The 12279-nt window shown below is 42.2% G+C and overlaps 1 protein-coding gene across 1 annotated transcript in view; it reads left to right on the top strand.

Moving 5' to 3' along the window:
* Positions 1–10417, top strand: part of OSBPL10 (oxysterol binding protein like 10) — a 110381-nt gene extending 99964 nt beyond the window's left edge. The window contains exons 9-12 of the mRNA XM_071561136.1: positions 3003–3189; positions 4613–4795; positions 6546–6699; positions 7456–10417. Of these exons, the coding sequence (XP_071417237.1) occupies positions 3003–3189; positions 4613–4795; positions 6546–6699; positions 7456–7500 (569 nt within the window). The 3' untranslated portion in view covers positions 7501–10417. The remainder of the gene's footprint in view (positions 1–3002; positions 3190–4612; positions 4796–6545; positions 6700–7455) is intronic.
* Positions 10418–12279: the final 1862 nt, after the last annotated feature.

The following is a 12279-nucleotide window of genomic DNA, read 5'->3' as shown; positions in this document are numbered from 1 at the left end:
CTTTAATCTCTCTTAGATTAGAATCATTGAGCTGGAGTCGTATTTCAAGTGAGATAGCACTCCATTTAAAAGTGTGTTTATTCAGGTGTTTAAGGAATTCAAACAGTATGCTACCAGATGCTAAAAATACTGCCAAGAGAGCTGGGTTCAGTTTTTAATATCTCACCTGCTGTGGTGGTTAAATATTTACATTGAAGGTCACTGCTGCTGTTTGCTCTTCACTTTCAAAGTGTTTGGCAGTGTGCATTGCAGCTCTGCATCCCTCCTACTCAAGGAGGGAGGAAAAAAGCTCCTGACCTCATCAGAGGGGCAAAAGCAAACCTAGAGTCACCCAGAAGGGAATTGTGTTCATCAACCAGTTTGCTCTCATGTGGGGACGTGCAGTAATGGTCAGAGGAGGGTGGCAGGGCTCGGATAGGTTGGGGGCTCTGGAGAAGCTCACAGAGAGGTGTGGTTCCCAAATACAGCGAGGTTCTCCCAGAGAAGTGAACACCACACTTGCCTGCTGCACTGCTGTTAGACCTTTTGTCTTTTAGAAAAACCAAACACAAACCTCACAACAAGAAAACCCTCCAAATTGTCATGTTGGAAGCTGATGCTTTCAGGACAGTGCTTTTTCACTGTGTGAGGAGTTGTCTGTGCTCAGACCATTAACACTGAGGAAACATGACCTCATGGGTGGCACCACACACTGTTTTCCACAGTTGGTGGCTACACATGTCTCTTGCCTGTGACCATAATGAAGATGGTGGAGAACAAGTGGGAAGGGGAGGAGAAAAGAGTCTAAAACCTGTTATAATTCCATGTGGAAAATGACCACCTACAGATGGTCATGTTTCCTCTCTGTGTTTCATCAATACCCATTGGCTTTTTGTTCCTTTTTGAATGTCATCATCTATTTTAAAGCTTCTGCTTCCCTTCTAGTACCTGAGCGGAGCCTACAAGAAAGATGGAGAGAGACTTTTTCAAGGGTGTGTAGTGACAGGACAAGGAGTAGTGGCTTTAAACTGAGAGTGGGTTAAAATTAGGTAATAGGAAACAATTCTTTCCTGTGAGGGTGTTGAGGCACTGGAACTGGTTGCCCAGAGAAGTTGTAAATGCCCTGTCCCTGGAAACATCCAAGGCCAGGTTGGATGTGGCTCTGAGCAACCAGTCCAGAGTATTTGTCTGCAGATGTGAAGTCAAGGAAGCTTGAGGCAAAATCTGTGTCTGTGTGTTTTCCAGTTGTGTCTTCCTGGCTGTTCTCTGCTGGTGAGGGTGCAGCACATGAGACCAGGAACTTGTAACTTGCCAAGGTGAAATGATTAAAGATCATTTTGAGACGAGTCTTTTCTGTGTTTGTGCTTTTGCACTCCCCACTCATCTGGTCAGACCTGCTGGAGTAGGAGCACTGGCTGTGTTGTTGCTGGCAGGCTGGGGTTGCACAGGTTGTGAGAACAACTGCATAAATGTGTTCTGGTTTGCAAATGTTTTCCTGTGGAACAGTTTAAAAAATGCAGAAGTGACAAGTTGCAGAGCTTCCTGCGCGTGCATTTAGTTTTGTGAGCTGGAGCCAATATTTAAGATCATGGTTCTGTTAGAGCTCTGTGCTTTTAAGTTTTGAATGTCTTTTTAGGTTTTATGTTTTCATACAGCATTAAAGGCATATTTTCTTGTTGGCAGTAGTAGTGTTGTGTTCCTGTTTAGTGCGTTTTCATCATTAAATGTGAGATCACTTTGAAAAAGTTGTGTCCTTATTCGCTCAAACTGATAGATTAATCAATACCACTACCAGTGTGTTTTTCCCCTGCCTGCCGCAGGGTGAAGGCAAATGGGCCCAAGCTCATCCTGTTTCTAAACAGATACTATTACTATGTCAAGATAACTTTCCTGCTCTTTTTTTTTATTTTTTTCCCAAATATTTCTGGGTTCTGAGTGCTTCCTGTGATGGGTTATTTTCAGTCCCTGTTGTGAAAAAATATTATAAAAGCTGTCATTTTTGCCTTTAAGCTCTTAATAAACTGGACACAGAAGACTATAAAACTCTAATAAACAACACACTACAGACATTTGGCGTGATCTTGCTCTGCGTGCACAGTTTATGGTGCTCTTTACCTGGTCTAATGTCCTGTTCTCCTGAAGACCAGACTACGGTTATGGCAGGGATAGAGTTGTATCCTTAACCCCAAGGGAAGCAAAGGTCTGATCAGGCAGGCAACTGTCTTTGTGGTTCCAAATAATGTTGAAAAATCACTGCTGTTGCATGTTGTTTCTAGTTACAACCTCATAGTCCTGAGGATGGAGGAACTTTTACAGAATGAGATACAATTGCCAGTAATTTTCTCTGCCTGGCAGAGACACTGGTATTGGTGGTAGTAGAGCCGTGACCCTGCTGGGCCCCTCTTTGGTTATGCAAGATTTTTGCAGAGACTGTGTGGGAAAACAGAGATTTGGAAATTAAGGAGCAAACTTAATGGGGGATTTCTAGATGGCATGTTTCCTAGTTGTACCCATGCAGACCTAGAGAGAGCCTTTCACTCCCACCAACAAATGCATCAGTAGGAAATTAGTGGAGAGGACGTGGGTGTGCCAGACTGAATGGAGAGGTGAAGAATCCTTTGGCCATGCCCATGATTTTTCTGGAGGCAGATTACGATCTGACACTGAGCAAGCAACTGAATTTTCAGTGTGGCTTTTTGCATGAAATTTTCCCAGCTTTTAACAGTTTATTGCTTGCTAGTAATACAAAGTGAGTAATCCAGTCAGATTATCTGATAAGCTGTTTGTTACCCTGTGGGACCCCAGGGAACACATTAAATCTGTGCTTTCGAAAATGTTTGTTGGGAGAAATTTGTTGCAGAGAGCCGACTTTCTTTCTTAGCAGACAGTACCCTCCTCCAAGGAGGGCTGCTCATGATGCTCTCTGTGGATGTACATTTTGTTGACAGTAATTAGTTGGTCAGTGATTGTCAGGTTTTATCAGTGAACGTTCATCACTTCACTTTCACCCTCTTCCTCCGCAGGTGTTCTTCACTTGATGGAGCACGAAGAGGAGTATGTTTTCACCCTGCCCAGTGCCTATGCTCGCTCAATACTTACCATCCCATGGGTGGAGCTTGGAGGGAAAGTCAACATCAATTGTGCCAGAACGGGCTATTCCGCCACGGTCACGTTCCACACCAAGCCATTCTATGGAGGGAAGGTCCACAGGTACGGGACTTACTGTCTCACTCCTCTTTACCTGCTACTGGATTGCAGTGGAAAGACTTTGGGGTGTCTGTTCAGTTCTTCTCTTCGAATATTTTATAGACAGATACCTGAATTCCTTTTCCTATTAGTGTTGGAGATGACTTACATCTGTAGAGCACAGTTTATTGTAGTTATACATATTATGATGTTTAACTGAGTTGGATATATTTCTCTCATTAAAATAAAGTGAATGTATCTCTCCAGGCTTTGTCACTTGTAAAAGATGCTGTAAATGCAGGATGAGAAAAATGCATGTGGAGAAGGCAATATTTCTGCTACATCAGCTGCTGCTTCTGTGTGTCTTGTGGATGAATTGGTGTTCCAGGTGGAGCTCCTGGAGAGGAGCGAAAATGTCACTGCCTGTAGTGGTAGCTCCCTACTGGGGACTCCCATTTTTGTACTGAAATTCCAGATAATGAAACTGTTATTTACATGTCTTTTGTTCCCCTTTATTAAGGGTGTGAAGAGGCACTGTGTAAGACAGCTTCCTGTCTTGCTTCCATGCTCAAGTTGATGCCACAATCATTAATATACACAGACCCTTTTCTTGTTCCACTCTGGGCTCTCACAGTGTCCATGAGAAGACTGTGCTTTTATATGGGTACCTCTGTTTGATTTCAGTTGGTCTAATTATTCTTCCATATGTTTGTCAAAAATTTCAATGTTGTGTTCAGGCAAATATCTGCATGGGCTGGTTTGACAGGTATTTTTTCTGAAAAGTGGATATTAATAATTCATGCCATCAAGGTGAGTGAAAATTTGGTAAAGTTGTGTGGTATTAGTTTGGTAATTTAGTTTACAGATTAGTTGACATGCCTTGCTAAAGCACATATGTCATGTTTGTAGACATACATATAAAACTTTCCCCTGCATTTTGGTTGTTCAGTCCTACTTGTCCATTTTGCTGACTCTCAGACTAGTTCTTGGGCTGCTGAGACGGCTTTAATCATTGCCTCTCAGCAGCTGAAAAATAACCCTGCAGAGCTAAAGGAAGAAAAGAAAGGTACCTGCAGTCTTTGACATTGGTCTCTGACAGCATTGTGTTCAGGTGTGGAGATAACATATATTGAAAATGTCACACGAAGTTCAGGAGTTGTTTGGGGCTGCTGAGGTAGCCAGCTCTGGGTTAGAGCAGAGTATCAGAGTTTTAAGCTGGGCTACTGCTGTACTTTGGGAGAACGTCATCTCAAAGCTGTTGCTGTGTTAGAAGAGCTTTCCTGGGATGAGTCCTTTGGTTTTGGAGACAGCATCACTACTTTGTTTGAAAAATTGCTTTGTAGGTGTAAAAAGCTGCTTGTAACCATAGCCATGTGGTGCTTTCATATGTTGATAATAAATGGTACCAGTTATTTCTGTGGTCCTTTTTCTTTCCCTCTTGTATTAGGGTCACAGCTGAAGTGAAACACAATCCCACCAACACCATTGTGTGCAAGGCACAGGGAGAGTGGAATGGTACACTGGAATTTACCTACAGCAACGGAGACACTAAAGTGATCGACACCAACAAGCTGCCTGTTATCAGGAAAAAGATCAGGCCCATAGCAAAGCAAGGCCCACTGGAATCAAGGTAAGGGCAGGGGCTTACAGTGCTCTGCTTCTGACCCTTGGTGGGAACAGAGCAGGGAAGCAAACTGCAGTTCTGAATGGTGTGGTTCAGAAATGCCTCCCTTCCTACAGCACATTAGTCTGGGCACAGACAGCTGGAGCTGGGTATTGCTTCCTTGGAGCATAAATTACATTGCAGTGATGAGCACATCCATTTTGTAGATAGGAAAAATGCATGGATGTGTTAATGAGCGTCTGGAAAACGGTAATGCGGTATTTTCACCTGCTTCTTTGAGTGATTGCAACGTGACAGACAAATTAGTCAGTTTGTTGCAAGTAGTATTGCATCATATAATTTAAACTGGTATTTAATGTTTGATATATTTTAGAATATGTATATATAAGTATATAAAATGTGGTGCAATGTGAGTTATAAATACAGACACACACCGTGGTTTTAAGGCTCTTGGCACCCACATCATGTACCTAACTCTGACTAGGTACATTAGGAAAAAACATACTCTGTTATTCACTGTCAATAACTGTTGATGCTTATCTTCAGAAAAATCAATTCTTTTATTGAATTTAGGAACATTTTATTGGAGGATCTAAAATCAGGAGTTAAAGTTATTATCTGTAAACATCTTTATTGTACAACAGTGTCTTGAGTCATTGTGCAGGGTCAGATAATTTTTCTCCTTGTAAGACTGCTTATCCATAAACTCATTTCCCCCTGTAGTTTGGAACAAAAAGAATGCAGTAAATAAGGAAACTAGTAGCTCTTCAGTGTATTTACTGTATATTTTAGATACTAGTAAGCAAATTGCAACCAACCAGTGTCTCTGCAGGATTTGCAGTTTATCAAATAGAAAACAGAAACTCATTTATACAATCCTGGAAACATGAAAGCTGCAGTTGGTTTCAGAAAGAGAGCAAGTTTAGATTGGATTTTAGGAAAAAATTCCTTACTGTGAGGGTGGTGAGGCACTGGAACTGGTTGCCCAGAAAAGTTGTGGATGCCCCATCCCTGAGCGTGTTCAAGGCTAGACTGGATGGGGCTCTGAGCAAGCTGGTCTGGTGGAAGGTGTCACTGCCCAAGGCAGGGGGGTTGGAACTGGATGGTCTTTAAGGTCCCTTCCAACCCAGGCCATTCTGTGATTCTAATATTCTTTTCAGTGTTTTTCTGGGCAGTTTCTGCTGGGCTGATATAAGGCATTGCATCCAGAAGTGTCAGCTGTGTGAGAAACACGTTTGGCTATATACTGATAATTATTGTAACTGGGAATGTAGAGCACAGACCCAGAAGGGCTCCCTGGATCAGTGCATCAGTTCCTCTGTTAGTGACCTGGTGGAAACAGTCAGTGTCCCAATTTAATGCACTCTTGGCTTTTGGCTGACATTCCTTTAAATGAACCACAAATAAGCACAGGATAAATGCCTGTCCTTTGAGGGTGGATCATCAGTAAATAATGTGAACCGGAAATCAATCCACCTGCTTTGAGAAAAGAAACCTCAGGTGGTGAAGAGTCAGCAACATGAACAGAAGCTGCCAAGAAAATTAGCTTGCATGGCAAAATACCAGGAGTTGGACAAATCTGAAAATCTGGTCCACAAACACGATGGGTATCCCAGGAGAGTGATGGTTCCCAAGCTCTGTGACTTGCAAAACCAGCATGGAGAGCATGGCAGTGGCCTGCAACTCCCCAGCTTCGGCACTGGGCTGTGCCAGAGGTGTTCTCACTCTGTGCCTTGTGCTCCCTCTCCACCCCCAGGCACCTGTGGCAGCATGTCACCAACTCCCTGAAGGAAGGGAACATCGATGCAGCCACGGAACACAAGCACCGCCTTGAAGAGAGACAGCGAGCAGAGGAGAGGCAGCGAGCAGCTCTCGCAACACCCTGGAAACCCAAATATTTTGTCAAAGAGGTACTTGGAGTCCCTTGTTTTAGACTCTTTTGTGTGTTTCTGCACAGAGGAGGATGCTGGTACAGGTGAATGAATGTCTGTGGGTTTTACCATGGGCTAATGTTCTGTACCAGTCATTGCTTTAAATTCTCTTTTTGACAGAGTCTGGCTCTTGAAGATCAATGGATTTTTCCATGTCTCTACTGTATAAACTTGTTCATTTTTCTTCAGTTAGATTTATTTTGATGTGGATTTTTGGTACTTAATGTTAAGCCCTTAAAGCAGTGTGTTTTTCTGTAAAATCCAGCCCTTAGTTTGCAAATGCTGCATGATCACATCCTCTGCTAATCCTGGTCTCAGCACACTCAAGTGAGCAGAGTCTAGGGATATTTATCCAATGTAACTAAGCATGGGCATCCTAAACACATCTTGGGTTTCATTTGTGTGAAAGGAAATAGATTTTACTGAGTTTGTCTTTGCCCTTTCTTGCAGCAAAGGTGGAGGGGAATTAATACTGACAGAGGGAATTGTTGTCACATTAGCCAGTGTGTGCAGCTATTAAACCAGCAGTTTATTTGTTACATCTTCCCATTGCCTCTCTTCCCCCTGGTAGTTTTCCCTCCCACCCTGATTACTTGTCAGTTCATTAAACACAGAATTTTCAGATGACAGGAGTGACTTTTTGATGTTTAGTCTTATTTTAGTTTTTATGTGGACACACACACAGATCCAGTATTTATAAATCTTGTTTGTAAACTCTCCTTAATTTTCTTGCAGGGCGATGGCTGGCTGTACTTGAATCCTCTCTGGAAGACCCATTGATGGCAGAGAGCAGTTGCTCATAACTTTACCTGAAAGGCATTAAATTGATACAGTATGTAACTTCAGGATGTCATGGGATAGGTCCTGTTACCAGAAGATCCCCACGGGAAGCTCCGTACTGTGAATGATGCATCTCAAAATAACCCGAGCTCGAGTTTATTCAGGAACCATTTTGTGTGTCCAGATACACAGACACACATGCACACACCCATAAATACACACATGTACACACAGTGTGTCTGTGTTTGTGTGTGTATTACTTACACTACATGTAAACAAGTACAAACACTAACAGCGATTCAAAGACCTGTTCCTCTAAGTGTTAGGGCACAGAGCTCTGGCTGGGCGCAGCTGGGGTTCCCCGAGTTGTGTGCTTGCAGGATCAGGCCCTGTGCTAGTATTTAAGAAAATACTTTTTTATTAGTACTGGTTAAGGTTTTTCTATTTTTCACTTTTGCCAAAAATGTTTTGCACTTAAGATGTGACGTGTCTCTTAATGGCAGTTGTTCTGTCTAAGCAGTCACCAAGTAACTCACTTTGACATAAGAATGATACACTGACTGCGCTCGCTCTTGGGATGCTGAGTTAAGGGCATGTTTCCTGTCACTTACGAGTGTGAATTTTCTGCCATCCTGTAAGAAGTAGCAATACCTTCTCAAGAATGTTGTTGGCACTAACCCGTTGTGTCCTCACTCTTCTGTCTGTTCATACTTCAGCTGTTTAATTGATCTCTCTGGTCACCCCTGACCAGCTGCTCTGGTAGTTCTCTGGCTACTGTCATGCCAGCACTGCTGGCTTGAATGTTCCACTGAATCCCTTCTGGCAGATGAAACTGCAGTGTTCCAGCTCACTCCTGCCTCAGCTTTCCACCCGCTGTAGGAGAGGCATGGCAGTACTGGGCTCTGCTGGTCACAGCCTTTGCCTTTCCAGTGGAACCACTGCTGGTGCATTCAGGCTGTGCAGGAGCCCCATCCTTGTGTGTTGCTGTGCTGTGTGTGAGCTTTCCCCACCAGCCCAGAGGTGGGTCCTGTTGACTGCTCTGGAAAAAGAGCTACTCAGAGTCCCTAATCTGTGTTAGGGCTCCAAGCAGTCCTGTATTCCAGTTTCTTATCCTTTTGACCCAGGGGATTGCTTCCAGAGGAAACATTTGGATGAGTTGAGATGATACAACTAGTCTTCTCAGATAATTTTCTGATGTAAAAGTAACAATTTACTTGCTTTGTAAGGAAACCACTGTGACACTGAGAGTGGATTCTAAATGTGTGTTAAGGCTTTGTTGCTTTTTAGATTGTATTTGTTGAAAGTGAAGATGTTTTTGAGAGAGGTGGCAGCAAAAGGCACTTGTAAAATGTGCTGACTTCTGCTCAGTGCTCCTTTCCACAGTGACCCGTAAAGAAACCACTGTATTTCTAACCCACAGTAGCATGGATGCCTAACCTGTCTGTAGTACTGATTAATTTTGTGCCTTTTGTCTGCTATCTTAATACACTAACTTATGCTTCATAGATGTTACACAAAGATATTTAGCTCAAAGCACTGCTCACATCAGTCCTTGTGCATCCTGCATTTTGGTTTTTTGGTAGGTGTCAATCTCTTGAACAAATGAAAAGGCTGAGCGGAGGTGTGTACACAAGGAAACATGCCATTAGTTGTTCTTTTGGACATAATATTTAATAGATCTTTACATTTGAGCTTCAGATCCCTATTTAATGAAGGTGTGGCTTCCTTTTCCTCCTACATCCTACTTTGTCTGCTTGTTTGTCCTTTTTTTCTTTTGCACATTAGAAAGATTAATATTCTAAATGATTTAAATCCTATTTTTTAAAAGAAGTGGACTGTATGAGCTTGGTTTTGTACCTGACACTTTTTTTTTTAAGGAAAAAAATATTTTTTAGGAATAGTTGATGTAATAGTTTTCTGTAACAAAACCAAATGATGCTGTTGTAGTATTTACCGAACTTCTACCAAGTATCATCAGGAAAATGTGTTATCACCTGCAAGAATTCACTTTATATGGATCCACTCACGTTCTAGAGGTTAGTCTGTAAGTACCTAGAAGTATTGCTACAGCCTGTAGTATCATCACAAAGAACAATGGACAAAGCAGAATGAAACACATGGAACATCCTCCCAGAACTCTCTCACACACCAAAGAATAAGACATACTCACTAAAATAGCCATTGCAAACCTCTCTGTGTCAGGCATGCAGGCCTGTGCCACTGAAGGAGTAGACCTCCTTCAGCTTTGATGGTGTGACTGTTGAGGCTACAGAGATGCTGTAGCCTTTCTTTTAAGGAGAAATTTGAGTAATTTTCTGCTTGTATTTTATTGAAGATTTTTTCTGTCTGCATGGTTGGTTGTTCTGCATGCCAAGAACATTCCACTTGTGCTCTGATCAATGTTTTGTTTTGTTCTGATGCTGTAAGAATCCCCTGATGCCATTACAAGTGGTTCTTTCCCAAAGTGACTTGGGAGACACAAACACAGAAACAGTCTTTTCTGAAAAGATCCCATCAGTGAGAGATTCCAGAATAGGATTCACAAGTGTCATTTTATTTTTCTGATAGTCATGTGTTCGGTATATTTCACAGGACTGAAAAGTAAATATTCATAAGCCTTATTCTGTAGGTCGTTCCAATAGCTGTCTTGGAATTGCAATTAAATACTTTCCTTTTCAAGTAGCCAATGTACACTGAATTGTAATGTAAAACCTTCATGTACTTCAATTTTTTTTGTGTGCACACCTGTAGAAAGCCTATGCAACCTTTTTCTTTCCTAAATTAGAAATGTTCAGAAGAAAAATTTATACCTTTATCATTTAAAAGATGCTCTGGCAGTCTCTTCTGATTTGCCTTCCTTTCATAATTTGTGAATTTAAAATGAGAATGCTCATGAATAAAAGATTTGTTTCCTTTAGTAGTGGGACGCCCTCTCTCTTTCCATGGGAGCATAAGTTTGCCTGTACCAGTTCCTGGCTGCCCAGGAGTTGTGCAGCACTTGGGTACCTGTGCCTGCAGGGTTCTGAGGAGCCATTTGCCAGCTGAATCCTGGCTTGTTCTGGGATTTTGTGCCCTGTTCATTCTGTGAGACACGCTGTAGGTAAGTTTTTGTTTAAGCTGGACAGCTCTACCCAAGGAAAATGGGGCTGGGCAGAACCATGGCTTTAAGAAAGGCTGGGGAACATACACCTTATTTTGACAAGTAAAAAAGAAATAGGTTAAGGTGACCCCTTGTTTCTGGAAATCCTTTTGATCTTAACAGATTCTTGATATCTCTTAAAACACAACTCTGCATTATTGCAGCATTGGACACTTGCCTGGGAAGGAAAAATGTGCTTAGAGACTACACAAGGATCCTGGTCAACATTTTTCAAGTGTTAGGTAACGCCCTTCTGGTTTTCTTTAAACATTCAACCACAGTGTTGGAAACTATCTGCTGGAACACTGTTTTTATGCAAAACAGAAAACAACACTGGCTGTAAATAGGGTAGGAAACACTGCCCAGTTGTGTTCCTTGCCTTCCCATGGCATTGATTCAAGGCCATGTCTTGGAGCAGTTTACACACTTGGGTTATGCCACAGCCAAATATGATTTATTTTCAGTACAGAAGGCTAATCCAAAGCATTCAACTGCTTTTTCAAGAGTAAATCTATCAAGATGTTTAATTAATGACTTTTCTCCCCCTATGTTATGAAATTGCTTCTACAAGTCAAAATATTTCTTCTGGGATTACCAACAGCACTGTCTGCCTCACTGCTCTCAACAGTAATGATTAAGAGATACAAAACTTATGCAACACTGGCTGCCAGATGCTTGCTGTTTCAGTTCCTTAGCAACTCCAAACAGGTTTAAGTATTTTTTTTTACTTAGTATTTTACTCTTTTATGGCAAATTATGCTTCAAAATTTGACCTAGTAGAACAAAGGCTGTAGCTAAGGAAATAGACCATGGAGGTGTGTCTGAGGATGATGCAAGATGGTGGTTATCTTCGCTGGTGAAAGTGCTTTCAGTTCTCCCAGAGAACAGGTGGGAGTTCATTTACCTGAGTAGTTCTAGGATGCAGGTGTGCAAAAATTCCTGAGGAACCAAGGAAGGTGAGACAATGCCTGCCAGTTCTTCTTTGTACTGTTGTTTTCTAAGTGGCTGCCTCAATGACTTCTAATTTCATTTTAACTGCTGAAAATTGGCAGAAGTCTTGAAGTTGAGTTCAGAAAGCTCAGGTAAGTGGTAGGCTGGGATTGCTCTGGGTGGCTTAGATTCACTTATTTCTGATGTTAAAGAGAACACTGTCAGCTAAGGTGGAAAACAATCCGATGCACTGTAAGGATCCCTAAAGATGGGAGGACAATCTTGTATTTTTTTAAAACAGGGCTGAGTTACTGCTAAGCCACAGACTGACTGGCAGAATCTGCCCTGCTGCCTTCAGGTGTTCTTCCAAGTGTTAGATCCCTTATTTCTTAACCAGTGGTGATGGGGCAGGATCCAGATTTGCCTGGAAGCAGCAAGTTACTGGAAACTGTGCATCACATAATCCCCTCTTGTGCTGGTGGGTAAAGCAGCTGTAACAGTTGGAGCTTCTCAGATGCTGCAATACATGTGGTTGGGAAAGATGGCTGCTGTTCCCTGAAAATGCAGCAGCCACTGTAAATTCAGAACAGCAGAGGGACTACATTTGTCTTAAGAGGTTTAAGCTGGAGGGATGTTAAGGAGCTGCTGTGGCTTCATTGCAGCAGCTTCATGAGATCAGGAGATGGATTATGGAGTTCCAATAACTTAAT

Source organism: Pithys albifrons, chromosome 7 (genome assembly GCF_047495875.1).
Source record: "Pithys albifrons albifrons isolate INPA30051 chromosome 7, PitAlb_v1, whole genome shotgun sequence".
Taxonomy (NCBI): Eukaryota; Metazoa; Chordata; class Aves; order Passeriformes; family Thamnophilidae; genus Pithys; species Pithys albifrons.
The sequence above is the reverse complement of the archived record's forward strand: the minus strand, read 5'-3'. Positions and strand labels throughout refer to the sequence as shown.